The sequence below is a fragment of the Gadus morhua genome, chromosome 22 (assembly GCF_902167405.1).
Source record: "Gadus morhua chromosome 22, gadMor3.0, whole genome shotgun sequence".
Classification (NCBI taxonomy): Eukaryota; Metazoa; Chordata; class Actinopteri; order Gadiformes; family Gadidae; genus Gadus; species Gadus morhua.
The window spans coordinates 12,846,043-12,870,211 of record NC_044069.1 but is presented as its reverse complement, the minus strand read 5'-3'; the positions used below and the strand labels follow the sequence as shown (position 1 = coordinate 12,870,211).

The following is a 24,169-nucleotide window of genomic DNA, read 5'->3' as shown; positions in this document are numbered from 1 at the left end:
GATAGATCAGGGGTTAGGAGGAGTGCATGTGTATTTTTGCATGCACTTGTTGGTGTGTGTGTGTGGAGGTTTTGTGTGTTTTTATGTGCTGACATCAAGGCTAAGGAAGGATGTGCAGTGTGTGTGGGTTTACGTGAACATTTACGTGCATGTGGATGCTTCCATGTGAGTACGTATTTGTGCTTCCGTATGAGTATCTAGTGCATATGCGTACCCTTATGCACATACACATCTGTGTTCGTGCACACACACACACACACACACACACACACACACACACACACACACACACACACACACACACACACAGGTGTGCATGAGAATGAGAGACAGTTGATGTGCATGGTCTTGTCCAGTCAAGCGCACAGCGAGGTGCAGTGTGAGGGACGGTTGTGTGTAGTCAGCAGACCTTGAGTCCCAGCACTGTATCCCTCAATCAGCCGTCTGTCCGCTTGCAGCGCCATACATACCTGCAAGCAGATGCCCATGGGCCGCCCACGGTACCATAGGCCACAGACAGACAGCAGGAGGTTCCAGAGGGTCACTGGGAGTGTGGAAAAGTAAAAGAAAGTGGAACTGAGGGAGAACTATCCAAACAAAGATAGAATGAATCATTGATGGAAAGAATGGAGGAAATACATAAACAATAACAGGTATATCCACCAATGCTTTCTGAATACTTATTGACGGAAAGATAGCAGCGAAGAATAATTGAATAAAACACTAAGCATAAAAAATGTAATGCCAAGAGAAGGAAAATCAATGGAAGAATGAAAATAATGGAAAAAATGAAACACGGAACAAATAATGAATGAATGGGGAAAAAAATGAATACCCAATAGGAAGAATATGCATGACAGCATATAATAAATTTGATACGTTTTCTGCAAACAATGAGTAAATTAATTCTAAAACTAAAATAGCTGCAATACTCAACAAGTACAAAATCAAATGAACTAGAATTATATTAGAAGACTACCATTAAAATAACTGCCCCGGGAAAACAGCTGAAAATTAGCCGGTCGGCTAACACTAGCATATTTACTGAGATGCAAATCAACGAGCACTGGCCCTGTAAGAATAAACTGAAAAAAGAAAATCTCATAACAGATTATAACCACTTTGGCCTTTTCTCTGTCTCCCTCCCTCCCTGCTGTTCCCCTCTCCCTCCTCTCCCCCCCCCCCCCCCCCCCCCCCCTCTCCCCCCTGCAGAAAACCCACGGGAGTCGTGCTTCGAGCCGGGCGCGGTGCGGAACGGTACACGGGTGGGAACCGACCTCAAGCTGGGCTCCACGGTCACCTACCAGTGCGACGGCGGCTACACCCTGGAGGGGGATCCCACCCTCACCTGCGTCATGGGGAGGGACGGCAAGCCCAGCTGGAACAAGCCCAGGCCCATCTGCATCGGTAAGAACTGAAATCTGGAGACAGCCCTGAGAACCACAGGCAGTCCCAGCATGCGAGTAGGGGGGCGTGTCCACGCATGAGCTCACCCCCACGCTGAAAAAAGGCCCAAAATGGTCAATTATTATGTCACTGGTCTTTTACTAGTGATCACAAAAAAAGCGCCACTCTATTGTTCGTAGTATATTTTTATGAATTGGCGGTATGTGTATACACACACACACACACACACACACACACACGCACATGCAAACACACACACACACACACACACACACACACACACACACACACACACACACACACACACACACACACACACACACACACACACACACACACCTTGACACCAGTGCATCGCCGAACCTTCAGGAGTTACTGCAGTAGAGCGGGAGAGAGCCCAGATATTTGGGCCTCGACTCCTCAGGCCTAACCCAGAGAGACACTTGGAAAACATTGCAATTTCACTGTGGCAAACACCAGGGACACCTTGGAGCTGAGTCCCCAATCAGACAAGAAAAGTAATTTAGCAGCAGTGGAACATTGGTGATGGAGTGGGGGGTGGGGGAGGGGAGGAGAAAGATGGAAAACAATTTGAATCGCACCCTTTCTGGTTTCATCACATCTTCTATTGTAGTTCTGTCTGTCGGTCTGCCTGTAGGCCTTTGTTCGCCTATCTCTTCATATATCCATCTCCCTTTCCGTCTTAAGTCTGTCTGTTGGCCTATCTTTGCCTATCGATTCATCTATATGTCTCTATGTCTGTCAGTCTTTCTTTATCTATCTGTGCATAAATCAATCCACTGTATCTGTCCATCCATTTACTTACTTGTATTACTTTCTATCTCTAGATCTCTATATATATCTATATTGTATATATTAATCTATATACTATATCTATCCATCGATTCATGTTTATATATGTATCATTTAAACTTCTCTCTCTCTGGATTTATTTATACTGTATATATTTATATATATATACAGTATATATATACTAACTGCAACATCTATATGTCTCTCTGTCTATCAGCCTCTCTCTTTCTCACTCCATCTCTCTCTCTCTCTCTCTTTCTTTGTCTATCTCTCTCTCTCTGTGTTGGTTATACTAATATCGATTTATGTTTATATTATATATTTATTTTGATACAGTATATGATTCTCTATCATTCTACGTATATCCATCTATTCTCTGTAAATGTATGCAGAAATATATCGAGCCATTTCTATCTTTTCCTTGCTCTCTCTTGAAATCGTTCAATTGATCTATCTAGCGTATATATAATTATGTACAATTCTCTCTCTGCTTCCCTCCAGCTCCTTGTGGCGGCCAGTATTCGGGTTTGGAAGGTGTAGTCCTGTCTCCCGGTTACCCTGGCAACTACAGCAGCGCACGGACTTGCCTCTACTCTGTTATTGTGCCCAAGGACTACGGTAAACAAGAAAGGCGTACACAAAGAAACATAAGAACCGAGTGAACAAGGGGAAGCATAATGTGCATCAATGTTTTTTTATGGATTGATTACAAAATGAATGGGTTCATTTATTTTTTTTTTGCCAAATGAAGAGACTCAAGATTTATTAAGACGGAAGTGTTATGAATGGAGCTTGTATAATTCGATGTGCTGTAATGGAATTTAATAAGCTCAATGGGCCTTTGGAAGGAGCTTCAAGTGTCCTCCACCTAGGATTTTTTATTAAGAAAGCAGGGAAGAATTATAAGAACTTCGGAAAGGCGAAAATAATTCTCTTTTCACACGCTTAAAATAAGCACAGGTCGAGGGAACTACCGTACTTTTATCTGACCTGATCGCTCGTTCCTAAAGGTGCGTGGAACGTACAAGAATTTTTTTTCAATTGAAGCTTGCCCAAATATCTTCACCAGTCGGATAACCCAGGGCTCTGTCACCCACTTGGAAGATGAAAGAATTTGAGTGATCTAATTGACACAGACATCCCAAAGATACACACAAATTCACACACAGACCCACATCACTAGTTGAAGTGAAGAAGTGAAGTAGTTTACCTTCACACGCGCCCACATATGTGAAAACACGCACACACGCACGCGCACACACACACAAACACACACACACACACACACACACACACACACACACACACACACACACACACAGTAACACACACAAACACACACACAACTACACATGTGAAAACACACACAAACACTCACACGCGCGCGAGCACACACACACACACACACATAAATCCAGATAAAAATATACAAAAAAACGCACACACAAACACATGCCCAAAAACACATGCACACACAGACACAAGGCTGAAAGTAATTGGTGCCTGGAAGCACTAGAGTTTCAGGCTACTTTTTTGGCATTTCAATCTTAAAGGTCACGGCTTGCTTCCCACGCAAGATCTTCTCCGATCTTCCGAGGTCGGATAATATTTGGATTACAAAAAAAAATGCTTAAGAAACACTTGGGAAGCACACAGCATAGGCTAGACTTACTTTCACAAACTTTCCACCAATAATCCCCCGTTTCAATACCGTCTCTAATGTTGGCCGCCGTTCCCGACTGCTGGCGTCGTCTTGCGGATATCGGTATCTGTAAGCCACTGGCTGTGTTCATCCACAGCCCGGAAGACAGGCTCGTCTTAAAGGCCGTGTATTCAGCTCTTGGTTGAAAAACCCACATTGTTCTGTATCGGTCCGCCAGTAGACTAGCCCTGAAGTGATGCGTGTTTTCTGCCAACTAGTGTGTGTGTGTGTGTGTGTGTGTGTGTGTGTGTGTGTGTGTGTGTGTGTGTGTGTGTGTGTGTGTGTGTGTGTGTGTGTGTGTGTGTGTGTGTGTGTGTGTGTGAGGGCAGGCAGGCTACGTTTAAGGGAGAGATGGAGAGATTGGGAGATGGAGAGAGGGAGATAGATGGGATAAAGTCCAAGGTCAAGGGCGAGAGAGGTGGAGATGAAGCCACAGAGGGAGGATGATAGGGGTTTGCAGCGTGACATTGTGTGGAGCATGGGGTGATATTAGGGTGATACGTCCCAGTCGTGCTGCGACTGTTATGTCTGTCAGTATAGGGAAGGTTATCTAACTCCCCCGTATTTCTTTCTTCCTTTCTCCCTTTCAGATAAACTTTAAGATGACACATGTTGAAAAGAGATCGCGCAAACCGGTACTAGTTGACGGCGGGACTTAAACAACATATTGCGTCCCATTGGTCTATAATGCTTAGCATGGTCTATCATGCATAGCCTCTACCTTATTTGCCACTTCTATCCAACAGACTGTTGATTGACAGCCCTTTCAAGCCAATGGCAAGCCACCAAGCTGACGTAGATGTATCGATCTACACATAAAATGTGTAAATGTTGGCTTCTTTGCTCCCAGTCATAACATGCCATTCTGATATTCCTAGTGCCTTACTGATTTTATTTTATGATGCGTGTTTTGTGTAATGTGCTGCTTGAACAAATCATAATCAAATGATGTCAATACACCAGGCAGTCATTTTATTTTCTTGATTAGGGAGGAGTGTACGGCTCCTTGATTACAATGGTGGGTGGCACGTTGGGAATCTGGAGAAGGCGGATGTCAGTGATTATGTTGTGTTCATGCCTGCTCTGTGGGGTTATTATGACTGCCTCTGAAACCTTTCCCCCTTTGTTTGCCTTCTGCAGTGGTGTTCAGCCAGTTCACCTTCTTCCAGACGGCTCTCAACGACGTGGTGGAGGTCTACGACGGCCCCACGCAGATCTCGCGTGTCCTCAGCTCCCTGTCCGGAGCTCACACAGGTACACACACACACTTGTGCACGCAGGCACACACACACGTACACTTAGACACACTCGCGCACACACGTACGTGCACAACGGGGTTATCAAGTATTGCATACATTTTTTTATTATTTGCCAGCTGAAAACCCACACACACACAAGCACAGACACACACATATATATATAAATGCATATATTAACACATCTACAAACTCAACCAAACAGGTGCCTGCATCTAAAAATGCAGAGCCCCACACACACGCAAGCACACACCTAGGCACGCATGCACACACGCATGCACCTGCTCAAGTGCAGACACACACACAACACACACACACAAATGCGCCATGCCACGAATGCACCTATCACATTAAGATCAGAAAGCACACACACAAACACACGCACACACACACACACACTCCCAGCAGTAAGTAATCAAGTGCACCGGTGTCATAAAGCGCCCCACCCAAGTGCCCATGCCTACATTAATTAAACGGCAGAGGTGTGCGGCAACAACCCTCCTACACACACAGCGTAGTGTGCACCAGAAACAATAACCAGTGACCACAGGGCCATTAAACCACACTCAACGAGCCTGGGGCCAGTGGACTGGGGTGTGCTTAAAATGTTACTCAAGCCCAATCCCCCTTCCATTGAGATACCAGCACACCCCCCCCGCCAATCCGCTGACACAGGCCGATCTGCAAAGGGGGGCCTTAGTTGGGCCCTCAAGAGCCGTAAACACAACACAACTCAATGGAGACAGCCACCACTAAAGAGACACCTGAGGGACCCGAGTTCGTGGAAGGACCCGCACACACAGCCAGTGTGCTTACAGGCACACACAGACACGCATGTTGACACATAGAGACACGCACACACAGACACAAACAAACAAGCACATACACACATACACACACACACAGATACACACAAACACACACACACACACACACAAATAACACACGCACGCATATTTCTAGGAAGTTAAAAGCATATGAACACGCACCAATACAAACGTGTATATATTTATAAATATATATATATGTATGCATATATTTATATAGAGTTAAAAGCATATGAACATATAAGATGAGGGAATAACATGGAGAGCCAGGGCAAAAGCAGAAAGGCAGCCACAAGTTAAAAGCCACAATTAGAGCAAAGTAGTCGGTATAAAGCATGAATCACACAGAATGCCCTTTTCTCTCCAGACGGTGTTCTATGTGAGCTTCGGCTGATTCATCCCAAGGCAGAAACACAATGCCACCCAAAGTTTAGACGAGTGCGGGCGAGAACATGAAAGTGTGTGACTTTCAGAAAGCAGCGTCTATTCTCCACCGCCTCGTTTGGTTTCAAAAGCACTACAAAAACCAAGCTTTGGATCATAGCCACGGCAGCTCTTAAAAAACACATAAACACATGGAATACGTGGATCAATAAACTTGAGCTATATTAACAGTGAAGCCCTGAGTGCCCATTTTGATATTAAACCCTGGATAACAGAGCTAAACCCACATGCCGCACACTGGCTGCCCACAATAGCGCTAAACAAACAAAGGACGAAAAAAAAGCATCCGCACACAAACGTGCTTTAAATGTGTGCCCTGTGTTTTCATCGCGCTGTGTGCAGGGGCAGCCAGGGAGTATTTACTTTAGGTGGCAGACGCCCAGGTGTGTGATTTTGTTTTTGTTGCATCTGTGTGCTTAGCCAAGAGGCAGTTGGCTGTGATGACACCGACGTTTTAGAAGAAAAAGCGCTCATCTTATGAGGAGGCCCCGGTCTCAATAAAAGCGTTCTGCGATTTGTTTGTAAATGTCTACTGACTGTGATTGTCTTGTGAAACAAATCGCCATTCAATGATTGTCAAATCAATCAATGGCGCAGCGATAACAAGTGCCGAAGTTAAAGGAAATGAAAGCGACTGAGAGGGGGAACGGACAAACAGACGACAAAAGGTAGAGGGGGCCATAAATCCGTCGCGCCAAGTGACACGGTGGTGAAGATAAAATAAATAAATTGAGCAATCAAAGCGGCCTATCTGAGCGCTTTCTTTTCAGGGAGAATAGATGACTTCAAACAAGACATGTTGTTACGTAATTGGCCATCATTTGAGTTGTGATTGGAAATTCAATTTTTTGCGTTCCGTCCTCATTTCAAACCGACCGACTCTTCAGAAGGCATCAACAGGCTTTGTTTCAGCAGCCATTAACTTGTGGCCATGAGGCTAAATAAATGGCCTTGTTTCGTGGAAAGTTCGACTCCCTGTTGCTGCCGTTCACCCTTCGTCCAGCCGTAGTGGCCGTGAGCCACAGCAGCACACACTGTCTCCATGTCAAACTAATGGGTACCATGCTGGTACCCGCATGCAGGAAATGGAAGTGAATATAACGTTACCCCAACATAGAAAAACGAAAAGGAACTGATAACCAAACGGTGTGGCTCCTTGTAAGAAATGAATCACTGCCTATCACTTGGAGGGTGTCCAAGGGGGCTGAGGGGTAATGTGCTGACAGACGTTATTGAATATGTCCATATGAACAGCTCCATTATGAAACATTGTCAGCGAGGTGTCGAACGACGGTGAGGCCTGCATTCTAATAAACTACCCAGCATGCCCCATGGCCCTGCGGTAAAAATTCCGGTAACCGTGGTGATGACAGCGTTAAGCAACTGTGCAGCGCGAGTCATCTCAGGACACATCGCTTGAGGGTTAGCCACAGACGGACACACACACACACATGCACGCATGCATGCAAAGACACACACACACACACACACACAAATGCAGTCATATACACACAGACACACACAGGTATAGACGTGCATTTTTATTCACAAACACACACGCACACACACCAACACATAAATGCACTCATATCCACACAGACAGACACATGTATAGCATATACACTTCTGCATATACAGACAGACAGACAAACGCATACGCACACACGTATATGTACACTTGCATCCTTGCATAAACACCTGCTCAAACAAAGCCACACACATACACACACAAAAGAACGCAGAAAAACAGACTCCCAGTAGCACACACACAGTGTGTGTTGGGTTAAGCCCGCCTGGCTCTCTCTGCAGGGTGACAGCGAGCAGACACAGAGTAATGAGCAGGCTGCTGAGAGTCAGTCAGCCACACGTTGTGAGAGCAGCTCACTGTGTGCCTGTGTGTTTTCTCATGCTTCTAGTCATCTGAATGTGTGTGTGTGTGTGTGTGTGAGAGAGTGGGAGAATGAGATGGATGGATAGCATAGTCTGCCCTTTCGGCATCAGTCAAGATGTAGGCAAGGGAGATGCAAATCAATAAGTAAATGAGTACTTTATGGTTGTATTGTACAATTTATTACTGCTGTATAGCAGGGCTCTGGTTTAAGTTGATATCAAATTAAACCAAGCACTGTCATTGGACATTTTGAGAATAAGCTGTTGGCACTTTCTAATGTAGAGTACAAATGTTATGGTTATGGAGCTTAAAATACATCTTAGACGATGGACAGAATGTTGGCAAGTTATATAATTGTGTCTGTCTGGTCAACTAATCAATAGATGACCATAGATCCCCTGGCTTGACCTGGTCTGGGGAATTGACAATAATAGTGTCATATCTTTGACCCCAAGGTGAGTCGTTGCCGTTGGCGACGACCAACCAGATCCTTATCCGCTTCAACTCGAAGGGCCAGGCCAGCTCCAAGGGATTCCACCTGGTCTACCAGGGTAAGACGCCATTCTCTCCCCCCCCCCCCCCCTCCTCTCCTCCAACACCACAACATCTAACGCCAGCACCATCAACCTCTCCACCAGCATCACCTCCACCACCACCACCACCACCATCAACACATCTATCACCACCACCCTGCACCATACCACCGACACCACCACCACCATCAACATTTCCTCCACCTCCCCCACTAACCCCCCACAATAAACACCAAAACAACTCCCACAACCTCCTCCCCCCACCACCACCAACCCATTACTACACAGCTGACGCCATCACCACCATCAATATATCCTCCACCTCCAACACTCCCACAACCTCCTCCACCACCACCACCGCCACAACCCCAACACTATACCACCGACACCATAACCACTACCACCCCTTCGTCACCACCCCTACCACTGTCACCTTGACCATCACCACCAGCACCGTCTTCATCCTCATCACTCCAATCACTAAGGAGTGAGGTTTAGGTCCCGTTCCGGTTGGCCAGAGAGCATTGATAACAAGGGGTGAAGACTGAGATCAGAGCGTGTGTCCTTTATTTGCCCTGTCCCAGCTGTACCGAGGACCAGTGCCACGCAGTGCAACTCAGTCCCAGAGCCCCGGAACGGCCGGCGCATGGGAAACAACTTTGCGGTGGGGGCAGCGATCCGCTTCGAGTGCAGCCCCGGGTACGTGCTGGAAGGCCCCAGCGCCATCGAGTGCCTGACTGTGCCCAACGCCCTGGCCCAGTGGAACAGCTCCATTCCCAGCTGCATAGGTAGGACCGATGAAGGGAGGGATCTATGCCAACTGGATGTCCAGGACTATCTTGTCTACTCAGTATATCTCTCTCTTATAGACACACACACACACACACACACACACACACACACACACACACACACACACACACACACACACACACACACACACACACACACACACACACACACACATTACCAATCATCTTTCTTTGTTTCCTTCATCCCTTTCTTGATCAGTATGTGGCTTTTTTTTTCTTTAGTCATCGCTTACTCAACCTATTTTTCTCGCTGTTTTATTTCCTTTTATTCCTTTATTTTTTCATGTTCTTTCTGTTTTCTGATTTCTTCGTCACTTGCATTCTTTTATTTTTCTTCATGTTCTTTCTGTCTTTTCTCATTTCCAATTGTCCTTTGTCCTTTTCTTCACATCTACCCTTATTTATTTCTTTACTTTTCTTTACATATTCTCTTCTCTCTCTCTCTCTCTCTCTCTCTCTCTCTCTCTCTCTCTCTCTCTCTCTCTCTCTCTCTCTCTCTCTCTCTCTCTCTCTCACTAACCCTTACCAGACAGATGTGCGCTGCCAGCCAGTGCTTGTAGCGTTACTTCAAATCTAACCAGGCGTCACACAGGTGGCCCGAACTGCTGTGGGTCACACACAAACACACACACACACAGGCACACGCACACACACACACACACTCACACACACATACACAATTGCAGACACACACACACAGGCAAGGCGTTTGCTGACTCTGAAGACACACAGCTAGCAAACGCCCCAAAGCGGTTACCAGATGGAACATTAGCAGAACAGGAGAGGAGGACAGCGGTTTAACATTGTCAGGTTGTGTGTACATACATACCCACACTGTGTGTGAGGGGAGGGCTGTGTGTCATCCCATTTGAGTAGGTTTGTGTTGGTTAAACTGTGAAATCCAAAGGTGTCCTTTAACATGTAATTCTCATTCTCTAGTATGAGAGGATCCCAATTGTATTTGATAAAGGATAAACAGGAGATTTTTCCCGCTGTTTATTCTCACCAGTGAAGTCAATTTACCGGGCACATTAGGCTAACACAACGGTGAATCCTGGTGGGGTTTAACTCCAGGATTAGCCTATCCCTGTCCGGGAATCTATTCCAACTTAATCCTGATGTATTCACCTTGTTAAAAAATGAAGAGCCGGACACACACCCACAGATGAGGACGGTGGAACGGGGCTCTTCCAACCCTGTTCTGTATTCCTCCCACAGTCCCGTGTGGAGGGAACCTGACCCAGAGAATCGGAACCATCCTGTCTCCCGGGTTCCCTGAGCCCTACCTCAACAGCCTCAACTGTGTCTGGAAAATCCTTGTTCCGGAAGGCTCTGGAATCCAGGTAAAATCACTTATTATTTGTCTTACTTCTACAGATGTAGTTGCTTACTTTCCCTCACATATGACAATTACATTTAGTTGCGGCATTTGCATGCAAGGATGAGCTCAATCTGAAGTGTGGCACCGATATTGGATAGCAACTTCAAAATCATTAGTTCTGCCAACCAAGTGATGAATATATGTAATAACAGTTCATATAACTTCAACTACAAGATTTATTTCGGTAACATACAAAGTGTCAGTTTTATGCAATACAAGTCTTGAAAAGAATAAAAATACCCACAAGGCAAAGTGCTCTCTTGATCAATTGCTTGATTGCTGACATTGGTTGACATTAAGGTCATTGTGACATTAAGGTCATTCTTTGAAAAGCCACTAGAACGACCATTGTAACCACTAGCCCAGGGAACATCACAGTTTGCTCTGAAAATAATCTACTCCCGGAACCCTAATGGTAGAAACGAGGTGATCTGTAATGCAAAGTTAATTCAATAGACACAGGTAATAAGTACCATGAAGCCTGGGTCTATTCTGTGGTTCTGGACACCAGGCAACGCACGGGTGGTCCCATTTCCAGCTGCCTTCTGCCACCTCCACACACACACACACACACACACACACACACACACACACACACACACACACACACACACACACACACACACACACACACACACACACACACACACACACACACACAACATCTGTGGCATACTTATGCCCTGGGGGTCAAAACCTGTGCAGCGGACTGCAACCTGTCCCTTGAACAGTGGTGAATCCCTACAATAAAAGAGACAGCTCAGATTCATTGTAGCTCGGTTAGGCCTATTTCCGAATGCTAAGACAAATAATAGTCAAGTTCGTCCAAGGCCAACACTCCCTTCGCCACCGAGGGACGGCATGACTTGCTTCAGGAGTATAGACTGTTGTTTCGTCAAGGGCTTTTAAAACCCTCGGAACAGGAGCAAGGGCCAAAAGGATGAGAAATAACGCATACAAGAACCCAACATGTTGCAGGCACTGGTATTAAATAGGATTTAAAAGAATGTTCCCATCCCCGTATGGACTTGGTTCTGTGTAACTTCAAAACAACTTCGCATTTTGATAAAATTCGGCACAATTCCAAAAAATATATCCCCCCACATTTTTGAAGTCAATCGCAACTTCAAAGACTCTATTTTTGGAAATTGTTACTTTCTTTTGTGTTACACTACACAGTGACCGGGATGTACGGTACGCCTTGTTCTTGTGGTTCTCTGCGTTGTATCAGCCCCCTGGTGGCAGGCTCACCACTGATGTGCCTGATGGAAAGTCACGGGGCCCTGTGTTTAGTCACTGTAGCTAATGACCTCAGTGGCATCCCTCAGCTATTAGCTTGTACGCCTCACGTCCACCGACTGTCCTTGGAGGTCGAACGCCCCAGTCTCAGACCCCCCCCCCCCCCCCAGCACATTTAGCATGCCACGCTACTCAATGACATGGAATAGCTGCGTGCGTTTGCATTTGTGTGCAAATGCAATGTGTGTTTGTGTGTGTGGTGGAATGGGGAAGGAGGGCAGAATCTCTCTCTCTCTCTCTCGCTCTCTCTCTCTCTGTCTCTGTCTCTGTCTCTCTGTCAAACTATTAACACACCAAGCTGGTTGTTAAGCTAGACCTTCGAAAAAAACACACACGCACACACACACACAAACACACGCCCAGAGGAAGATGGGCAGGAGGAGAAATGGTAGGAGAGAGAGAAAATAACAAAAAGAAAATGGGAAAGAGAGAGAGTAAAAGAGAGTATGAGAGGGCAAATCCCTTCAGCGTTAGCCGAAGAAAACGGAAAGGTAATTTCAGCCTTAAGAGGGAGAGAGTTGATTCGGCACGCAATATGTTATCAGGACTGTTTATCGCGTTCAAACTACAAAGATATCGATCTGAGTAAATTGACCCTTTTTAACTTATTTTAGTTTTTTTGTTGAAACTTTCATGTAGCCTCTGTGGAAAGCTCTTCAGATGTTGCTTGAAACTGTTGCGGAGTAAATAAATATAGCGCAGAAGACTTTAGTCACCGTTGGCTACTCGTTTTTAACCTTCCCAACCACATCATTTACAAATATCATGTCTGTTCCAGTCTTACCTGATCCTAAATACAGTTTTCGATTGTTGTCCTCCATTTTGTCAAAATAAACTTGTAACTTGGTTCCCTATCTTTGATATGGCTTGGTCGGTCAATAGACTATAAAATAAATTCATGTTCCTTGGTTGACGTTTTGATGGCATTAATTGAATGGCCACCTTGCAATAGTTTACAGTTAGAACTCATTATTACTCTATCCTTACTAACTTCAATGATAACATAATAATTTCCTCCAAATCAATGGGTGTATTTGTCCTACCGTGAGCCACCTGTAGGTCGTCAGAAGAACTACACATGAATCGCTCCTGCCAGGGCTTCGAAAAACAGGCGGTGATGGCTGCTCCTTGGGTGTGTCCTTGTCTCACGGTGTGACTTTCTTTTATGTGCTAACCTTTTATCTCCTCTCTGGGTGCTTCACCTCGGGCAGATCCAGGTGATCAGCTTTGTGACGGAGCAGAACTGGGACTCCTTGGAGGTTTTCGATGGAGGGGACAACACTGACACCATGCTCGGCAGCTTCTCAGGTGTGTGTGTGAGTGTGTGTGTCTGTGTGTGCGCATGGGTAGGTTGGGGGCAAAGAGATCGTTTGTGTGAACACAAGTGAATGATTGTGTGTGTTTGTGCGTGTAGGTGGGTGTGCAGACAAGTGGCTGTGCACCTTCACACAAGTTAATATTTGCATTTGTGAGAGTGAGGGGTATGTGTGAGTATCTGAGTGTGTGTGTGTGTGTGTGTGTGTGTGTGTGTGTGTGTGTGTGTGTGTGTGTGTGTGTGTGTGTGTGTGTGTGTGTGTGTGTGTGTGTCAAAAGCATATATTTGCCAAGAAGGCTTCTCGTTGTTTGCGCAAAGAAAATACCTCTACCTAAAGATTTGCTTTTGAAAAATCGCATATCCTGCAGGAGACCGGAACCACGAATAGAAGTGTTCTAACTGGGAACGGTATTGCTTTTTGACAAGGCTGTGACTAATGAGATGGAATTGTAAAGAATGTAATTTAAAGAAACCAAAGAGCACATTTTGGCAAAGGTGTTTGGCTTCACAGCTTTACTAAGTGGCGCATCAAATATGCAATAGGCAGGTGGCAAATTCATTATGAAAAAAAATAACTATAACTCTGTCTCAGTCCTTCCCTGAGGCAAATCCTCAGCGCATTACTGAAAAGGTTAGCTCACGCTGCTGAGGGGATGAAGTGAAGCATTTGTTTACAGTGTGTGCGATTCCTCATCCCCACCTCCTAGCCAGAACATGACAATAAAGATTTCTCATTTTGTTTGCGCTCAAAGGTAAATGTTAGGAGTGCCCTCAAGCAATGGGATGAGAGCGGGAAAAAAAATGGCAGGCATGGAAACGTGGACCAAGATCATGAGGAGGAACAAGTGGAGCAGGGCTGGCAAAACCGCGTCCTAACATCCTGGTTTTAAAGAACAATTTTGTTGGCTTCCTTTCTTCCTATTCCTTGTTTGCTAGAATATCCACCGTGTAATGTTTCACTGGAAAAGCAGTGGCAAAGCCTGGTGCCGGAGACCAGTAACATTTTCTCCATGTATCCATATTTCATGTTTTCACGGGAACACATGGAACGTATCAAGGAAGGGAAACACAAGATGCAAAGAAAAGAATGAACACATGTACAATCCCATTAATCAATGAGAAAGTCCATTAACATTTCCCCATGGTATGGGCAGGCATTACACAAACAGGGCTTTATTGATAAGGGCATTGGGAATATGTTCTCTGTTTGCTCATTAAAAGCGTCTGGTATGAAGAATGCTTGTACTGCCCTGTGCAGCCAGTTGTCCACTTCTCTCCCCCTTGGTACTCAGCAGAGACCCGGCGGTTCATGGATTTCTGCATCTGTTCTTATCTATGTTAACAAAAGCCCTGTCCCCTTGTGTGCTCAAACATGGAGTTACTCAAACACTGGCAAACAAGCCTGTGGTTTAATTTGATATTAGAGCTATTTTGCCAATGGATTTATTTTTCTTGCATTACCCTTTTTGCACAGATGCATTATTAGTATTTCATGTAGCAACTTAGCACTCGAGTTTAAATCAAAAGCCTAACAAGTCCACACTGAGCGCAATCAAAGGGTACGATCAATATTGAAGTAACAACACAACAGAGAGCCACAACACAAATTCTGCAGTGGGAGAAGTGCTGGATGAGGAAGCGTCTAAAAACGACCAGACAGTCACCGAAGGAATCGGGTGGCCATGCTTAACTGCTTCTCTTCATCTCCTCTTCCTCCTCCTCCTCCCTCCTCCCTCAAGGCACCACGGTCCCTGCCCTCCTCAACAGCACCTCCAACCAGCTCTACCTGCACTTCTTCTCAGACATCAGTGTGTCTGCCGCCGGATTCAGACTGGAGTACAAAAGTAAGGAGAGTCCCGTCACGTACAGAGCAAAGGAACGGAATCTAAAGCATTTCCTTTTTTTGGCGGGTAATCCCTCTATTGACCTTTCGCTAGGTCAATGTTATAGTGCAGAGGTGTTTTTATTGATATTTATAATCTTTCGTTAAGGACTTTCTGCAGACACTTTCACCCGAAGCGACAAACGGTTTGCTTTGGATGTTTTCTCGCTAGAGGTTTTTGCGTTGATGACATTGTGTTTTGCATTAATGCGCAAGCAGTGGTTAGGCATCTTGCTCAATGGAGGCCTTTGTGTAAACCAGTGGGCCACTACCGCAGCGCTAGACGGCCATGCCCCACTGTGACGCAGGAGTGGTCTGATTCGAATGTGTCGTGGTATGCCTCATCATCATGACGGTGTGGTCTTCTGTGTCCTCTCCCAGCCGTGTCACTGACCAGCTGCCCCGAGCCGTTGGTGCCCATGAGCGGGTTTAAGGTGGGAGAGAGACTCCAGATGAACAACGTGGTGTCCTTTCAGTGTGAGCCCGGATACACGCTGCAGGTACCACCACCCTATCTACAGCGTCCGCGCACCTCCACCTCCATGTACACACCATCCAGCTCACACGCACAAGCACGCACGTACACACACGCACACATGCGTAAACACACGCGCACACAGATGAGGGACGTTTTCAAAACTTACCAACTTTTTCAAGTTGATTGACTATATATCATTGTCAGACTTTTTGTAATAGTGTTTAGTGTTGTTGGTTTCTTCGACGGGATGCACTGCAAACTTTTATGCAGTTCCCCTCAGTGGGTTAACCAAAAATGGATTCTACTTTTCATTTGGGGTCATATTGGAGAAATGTCTGCCCAAAGTGGGCAAAAAGAAAGTATGTGTTGCCTCTCGATTCTTACAGAGGTGTCAGCGCTAAGCGTATGATTGATGATGCAAAGTGTCAGAGAAATGCTTTATATAACGCATACAGCCTCACTATTCCTCTGGGGTCCCTTGGTCCAGCACAAGCCTTTCCATTATCTCTGTATAGACACATACTGTATAGCGTTGAATTTAGCATCAGCAACCGCAAAATAGCATATTTGGCTTTGGGCTGATTTGCAGTGGTAGTTGTTAAGAAGGAAGAGGTGGTCACTGGTCAGGAAAAACAATGCAACATACATCTATGTATTAAATAAAATGCATTATTTACTGGTATAATGCTATAAGGGCGGCAGTAGCTGAGGGGGTAGAGTGGCATTGTCTGGAGTTCAATCCAGGGTTGAGGTGTCTGTGAGTATGACCCTAAACCCTCAGAGTTTTTGTTGCCCCAGGTCAGAAAATCGCTGCGTAAATGCACTCCATTGACTATTTAGTAGCAGAACAACGTACACTGTAATGCACCCAGGAAAATAACATGGATGTATGATAAGCATGGATTTCTACAAAATACAAACAAAAAAGGAAATAGTCTATCCCATGCTGGATCTCGAAACAGAACGCCAGCAGCAGGCTGGATACCCGTGAAGCTGACATGGCTTGACTGTTTCTGACAGCTATCCAGGACGTATCAGACTGGAACACCCCTCAACCCCTCAACCCCTCCCCCCCCCCCCCCCCGGTCCCGGAATTATATCGTTCCCGTGTCTCATTACTGTGACTGACAGTTCAGCGTCGCTACCATTCAAGTATTCACAGAAAGGTCAAGTATGCTGCAGTCTGCTGCGGCTTAATGTATATATATTTATTCATATTTACATGTTCCCCGCAGCCGTGGGTAAGCCACCTCGCAGGATGGGAGTTTCGTCAGGCTATCACTCGTGTTGTCTGCTTCCTATTCAAGCAGGCGTACTGATCAATCCATGAATTATGTGTAATATGTCCCTCTGCATATCACTGTTTCTCTGTCTCTCTCACACACTCATTTTATTTCCTTCTTGCTCAGCAAGTCGCACAGAGCAATTGCTCTGTGCGATTGCTTGATATGCTTGTGACACTTTCTCTGTGCCGTTGTTCTCTGTGTCTGCAGACTTATGACGAGAGAGAGGGAGAGAGGGAGAGAGAGAGAGAGAGAGAGAGAGAGAGAGAGAGAGAGAGAGAGAGAGAGAGAGAGAGAGAGAGAGAGAGAGAGAGAGAGAGAGAGAGAGAGAGAGAGAGAGAGAGAGAGAGAGAGAGAGAGAGAGAGAGAGAGAGAGAGAGAGAGAGAACTGAAGCAACAGAAGAGTTAATTAAGTTCCTCTTTGTTCTTCTCTGCTTTTTTTGACATGTGTGTGTCTGTCTTTTTGTCATGTGTGTGTCTGTTTGATGTGTGTGTGTGTGTTTGGCGTGCTCTCCAGGGGAACTCTCACATCTCCTGTATGCCAGGGCCGGTCAGACGATGGAACCATCCGCCCCCCCTCTGCATCGGTAATAGCCCCTTCCTGTTCCTTCACCTCCTCCGCCCTCCTCTGCCTCCCGCTGTCCATCCCTACCAGACATATTCTATCTGCCTACATACACGTTTCACAGACAACGGACTGTCCGGGCCACCGAAGGCCGGTGCGTGTGTGCATGTGTGCGCGTGTGTTTGTGTGTGTGTGTGTGTTTTTATTCGAAGGTCCAGCTTAACAACCAGCCAACAATCAGAAAGATTACTCTGTCAGAAAATCTTCATGTCACGGTGTGGCATCTGCCACACAGCTGGCCTTTTAGAAAAACGGTCCAATCAAGGGGACCCCAGCCGGCCACGCCTCTGGTTTGTGTGTGTGTGTGTGCGTGTGTGCGTGCGTGCGTGCGTTTGTGTCTTAGGAGACGGCTGACTAGTTCACCGATTAGACAAGCTTCTCAGACCTCAAGGTCTCTGAACACACACTGAGCTGCATGGCACAAAACAACACCTTTCTCTCTACCTTCCCATAGGAATCTCCGTTAACCCCCCCCCCCCGCCAGCATATTGTCATTCCAGATGGGGAAAAACACTCACTGACGTAGAATATAAACCTGTGTGTGGGTGGGTGGGTGGGTGTATTTGATCTCTCTATACATCTCTGCTTTGAAGGTCGCCAATGCCCCAAAGCAGCAACAGATGCTGACGCTCTCTGCATCACTTGTTTTAACCGCCTGCTTTCAGTCCATGAGGAAGGAGGGGGTACTCCTGACAAACAGATCCCACTTATTGGAACGACCTACTATTGCCTAATTAGGTCCATCGCCCGGCAGTGATGGTCAAAGGCCAGGGGGGGGATTCATGGCGTTTGCAGGCATCAGCAGTTCTGTGATTAGCCACAGCTTCTTTTTTTCTGCTGGCACAGGCAAACTTTTAACCCCAAACACTTATTCACCCGACGACTCCGCCCTCCACTTAGCTCATAGCATAGCTCGTAGCGTAGCTCGTAGTGGTGGCGGTTTCCACCACCACCACTCACACTGTTGAATGTGGCGGCCCTGTTTGTTGCTGTTCACCTACGTGTTTCAACTTGACTCAGCTTGTACTGTGTATAGTTGTTACCTCCCTGCGATTGGTTTCACCAGATTCCCATATTTTCCTCAATTAAATGAAAGATATTTTGGTCACAAGCTAAACTGCGATAACACACTAGTAATCATCAAATAAAGAAGAAGATACGATCCCGGTCAGAATCAAAATATAAACACATAGCTAAAAGTATTTTTGTTTTTAGAAAAGGTTTTTTTGAATGGTGCTTTATTCTCAATGGCCACGGGAATATGAAAGTCTTCTGAGGGTGAGAGTGAGTGTGAGCGGAAAGGAAGACGATAGATGAAACAGCACGTTAGCATACTGAGCGATGCGTCTCTTGGTCTTGGAAAATGTGGCATGTGAAGAGAGATCAGAAGTACTTCAGGGCTCCTTTGATATACTTGATCTCTCTTCTCCTCTCTTGATAGACCTATAAAGTGAATGACCCATTTTTTTATGGCGTACCTATTTTTTTTCCCTGGTTGTTCGCTTTCAACAGGGAACATAAAGTCTTCTCTTTTTAAGAGGTTGCTCAGTCTCCACACACACAAAAACACAACACGTGGACAGATGCCATTCTATTTCTAGTGTTTGATGTATTTCTGGAGAAATCATAGGGAAATCTTGCTCTGCGGTGCAAATTTTGCTCATTTTGTTGCGTATTCAACATCAGACCGTCTTTTCCCTAGCTCAATGCGGTGGTATCCACGAGGAGATGGAGGGCATGATCCTAAGTCCTGGTTTCCCTGGCAACTACCCTAGCAACAGTGACTGCACCTGGAGAGTATACCTGCCGGTTGGTTATGGTAGGTGGAGTAACCTAGCGCTAATGCTCCCAGTTCTCGTCAGATTATTCATTGTACTAATGGTCGCTGTGTATTTTACAGGAGCCCACATTCAGTTCCTGAACTTCTCCACCGAGGCCAACCACGACTTCTTAGAGATCCGCAACGGGCCACTGGATACCAGCACCGTGATTGGTCGATTCAGCGGCACCGACGTTCCCTCCTCCTTGCTCACTACCTCTCACGAGACCACCGTGTATTACCATAGCGATCACTCGCAGAACAAACCGGGATTCAGGTTAGAGTACCAAGGTAAGGGACACTACCACATTAAGAGGGAATTTGCGGGCCAGTTACGCCAGTGACCAGAGAATAATAATTTTAACGGTAAATGTAGAGTGTGTGTAAACTTGGTTGATACGTTCAAAATTGAAATCACCAAAAAAACACTTTCGGCAAAACCCTTATCTGTTCTAAACTGTTTATTTGGTGGATTTCAATTTTGAACATGTGTTTATTCATTTGTTTTTGGGAAAAGAACGAGTCAACATACACACTCAATGCCTCTGCCACTGTTTGGCCACCTAACAAAACATTTGCTGGCAGCTGTCACCTAAAAGTGCCTATCTACTAAACAAAGTGATTATTTTTGGTTCTGCAAAGGGGCCACAGAATGCAATCAAAATGAACAGAGTAATTTGCCTAAATTGACACAATCACAAGTATGCCTCAAGGAATAGAGGTTATAGGGATGAATCATGACTCCAGAAAGCAGAAAGGCTAAATCACGTCCCTACAAGCGTTTTCTTTTATCGTTTGCAAGTTCATTTAGGAACGATTAACGTCACTTTGGCTGCATTGTGCAACCTTTATGCATGTAAACGCACACCATTACCGCATTACACACGGAGCTCCCATGCATCAAAGGAACCAACCTGCAGTGACTCAGTGAAGGCTTTGGATCCATAAATCTCTGCATGAAACAAGAGTTGATCACTTAGGCGATGGGTTCGCTCCGTGACAGAGACTTGGGAACTCTTCGGCTTTTTGAAAGGCGGCGGTCTGCATCTCTGCGCCAGGCTTATGAGTGAATGTTTTGTTCTCCCCTTGGCTAACGTGGCAGAAGCACAGAGGGACAACGGGACTTATCCACGTTGATTTATTTCCTTCCTTCTTTCTTTCGTTAAGTTGTTGTTTCTTTCATCCTTTGTTTTCACCCTCTTTCTTTTATTCCTTCTTTCCTTATTTGAATTTTTCTCTAAAATATTTGTAAACATATTTTACAATTCGTTTCTTTCTTTACTTCTCTTCATCGTTCCGTTTTTCCCTCTTTAATTATTCGTCTTGTCTTTGAGAGGCGATAAATAAGTCGGCCAATGGAAAATATGTTGAGCATTTGCATAATTATGTGGCCATTAGCATAGAAAGCAGCCATTATATTTGGCAAAACGGTCTCCTCGCTCACACACACACACACACACACACACGCACACACACACACCATGAAACCACCATCACCACAATATGCATGAATGATCTCCCACAAAGAGACGGTGATCTGTAGAAATCCATTTTTACAGCCTTCTCTACTCGAGGCTACAGCAAGCTGCTCAGCTGCTGTATTCAGCAGACGAAAACGCTCACTTCAATAACTGCAGAAATCGAATGCATATATAATAATCCATAATTCCATGTAAATGGCCTAAAAAAAGTAGGTAAATGTATGTAAATGTAAAGGCTAAGTTAACGATTCAATTATTCACCTGTGCAACGGGTAATACCCCCTACTGCATTAACACATTCCCAGCAATATGTTTTCATTACATCATTTAAATGCATATATAGATATCTAACGACTATTAGAGGTGTCATATGCGTTTCCACCCTGCTGTCTTTGCTTAAAAAGGTATACATCAGCAGCAGGAGCAATAAAGGCAGAAGTAGAAGGAGTTCTGGAGAGGCAGGCGAGGCCAACAGTGTAAGCTAGCACGGTTGCTGCAGTGATGGCAGGGAGGAGGTAGGGGGGGGGCGTAGGGTGGAATGGATGGATGGGGGATTTCCACTTTATCCATCCGGCAGTAAGGTTTTATCACTCACCACTGTGAGTGGAAAAATAGGCACAGCAGGTGGTCATTTTGTAAGGTGATCCCGCAAGCACCTGCTGGGCATGCGAGTCTATTAGTGCTTTAAGGGGAGACCGAGATGGGTAGACCCAATCCAATCCAATCGCTACAGTGCTGGAGAGTAGCCTGTGAGCTAATGGTCTTGGCAGCACAAACAAGGCAATTGATCCTATAGGTTTGCAAGCTGTTGGGGGCGGGGAGTGCCTTCCATGCAGCGCTGCCTTGAAGTCTCCGTTGGGGGCACAATACACCATCGAGCTTTAGGTTTATAGAGGAAGCTAGGGAACGGTAAAGTGAGGTGTGGTGTTCATGAAGGGAGAGGAAAATTAATGGACAAAATTGCAATGGTCATGGACAAATGTTGATATCTTAGCGTTTATAAGACACGCATTTTTTATAATTATTGATTTTCTTGCCGCCTTGAGTGTTGCGAATATTCGTGACTTTGTTATGTTTCTAATAGGTTACTATTGATTGCTTAAACTATTATCCTTGCGTGCTTCAAGCGCACCTTCTGGGTCTCAGCAGAATGTGTCTGGATTCAATGATTTCCAGCCACAACACTCATCACGTGAAGCAGCCATACAGCCAACATTACCCAGCGCACAATGGAGCCAGTCCATTTCAATGAGTAGCGTCTTATCTGAGTCACTGGAGTATAGCCGGGCAGAACTTTTCTATTCTAACCATCAAGCACTAACTGAAGTCGCCAAATTAATTACAGTACATCTGCCTTAATGAAATCTCTTTATATTTCAAAGGAAAAGTTGAAATAGGATTCTGTGGTTTTAGAGCGCGGGTCATCTTTGAGGTCTCCATTTTTTCTGTTAACATTTTTTTCAAACCTTCCAAACCTTTACTTCATTCAAAGGGATTTTGTTCCAGCTCAGCTGCCTACAGTGAACCCTGAACTGAAGGCCATCCAGGCCTAAATGGTTCTGCAGCAGGCCATGGTGTAACAAAAATCTGTTTCCTCCAAACATCTTCCAGTCTGTTCTCCCATTGAGAGTCCCATGGACAGTCCTATATCACTGCATCACCATCCTACCGATATTTTTGCCTGGGTGTCTCTGTGTCCTCGTTTCTCCTAATGAAAGTCCGCTCTCCTCGCAGCCTATGAACTTCAGGAGTGCCCCGATCCGGAGCCCTTCCACTACGGCGTGGTGGTGGGGGCGGGCTTCAACGTGGGCCAGTCCATCTCCTTCGAGTGCCTCCCCGGGTACCAGCTCGCGGGACATTCCATCATCACCTGCGAACACGGCACCACGCGCAACTGGGACCACCCCATCCCCCGCTGTGAAGGTGTGTGTTAGTGTTTTTCTGTGTGCTTGTGTTTGTGTGTGTATTTGTTTGTGTATGTGTTTCTGTGTATGGGGAGAGGGGGACCAGGTCAATGTGTGACAATCATCTCAAGCCTTATTGTATTTTAGCTTTACCTAATTAATCTCTAATCTACTTATCATTGAACTCATTAGGTAACCTGCTGACACACTAACGCTGCGCTGGAATTATTGGTCCATTATGCAGAATGCAAATTGTACTTGATCATGGCGGCCAACGGCCATTACCCACGGAAAGTGCTATTCGATAAGGAATCAATACTGGCCAGATAGATCGGCAAAAGGGAGGGTGTAAGAGGAGCGGGTGTGTTTAAGTTTGTGGGGGGGGGGGGGGGGGGGGGGTGTTGGAGGTGCTGGTGCTGGTGATAAAGGTGGTGGTGGTGGGGTGAAGTAAAATGAGAGGGTTGGGGATTTATTGAGAAAAGCAAAGTAATGGTCGTCCTTGACCTAGATTCTCCAGCTCTCCTGCACCGGCCGTCAAATATTCAATAAGACAAAATTACCCTGAGCCTGATATAACGTCTGTGACATGCAGGAGATTGATAGAGAGAGGTAGAGATGGGGAGAGGGAGGGAGAGAGAGAGAGGGAGAGGGAGGGATGGAGAGGGAGAGAGCAAAAGAGAGGGACAGATGAATTATCATCTCTCATCACCCCTATTTAGGTTTGTTCCCATGGGTACCATGGGATACTTGAAGATGGGGGCTTGAAAGTAGCAGATCTCTCAGTAGACACGATTGGCACCAACACCTCTTGTCACTGCGTACTCCTGGCTACTACTTTCAAGTGTGCATTTCTTCTTTCAATGTATATGCACCTTTAGAGGTGCATTGTGTCTTTGAATTCAGCCGGTGTGGCAGAGCTGCGTACAGAATACCTCCTATATATATATATATATGCAAAGAAAGGAGTGCGTGGGCGCGGTTTGAAAAAAGTGCAACATAAACGATCCTGTTTGTGTA

General features: G+C 45.6%; 1 protein-coding gene across 1 annotated transcript in view; it reads left to right on the top strand.

The window, feature by feature from the left end:
• The window catches only part of csmd2 (CUB and Sushi multiple domains 2), a 244,295-nt gene that overhangs the window by 156,329 nt on the left and 63,797 nt on the right, over positions 1-24,169 (top strand). Inside the window, exons 31-43 of the mRNA XM_030347780.1 lie at positions 1,213-1,407; positions 2,722-2,838; positions 5,063-5,176; positions 8,796-8,891; positions 9,458-9,661; positions 10,904-11,028; positions 13,577-13,673; positions 15,420-15,524; positions 15,944-16,062; positions 17,841-17,910; positions 19,651-19,767; positions 19,849-20,058; positions 22,983-23,171. Of these exons, the coding sequence (XP_030203640.1) occupies positions 1,213-1,407; positions 2,722-2,838; positions 5,063-5,176; positions 8,796-8,891; positions 9,458-9,661; positions 10,904-11,028; positions 13,577-13,673; positions 15,420-15,524; positions 15,944-16,062; positions 17,841-17,910; positions 19,651-19,767; positions 19,849-20,058; positions 22,983-23,171 (1,758 nt within the window). The remainder of the gene's footprint in view (positions 1-1,212; positions 1,408-2,721; positions 2,839-5,062; positions 5,177-8,795; positions 8,892-9,457; positions 9,662-10,903; positions 11,029-13,576; positions 13,674-15,419; positions 15,525-15,943; positions 16,063-17,840; positions 17,911-19,650; positions 19,768-19,848; positions 20,059-22,982; positions 23,172-24,169) is intronic.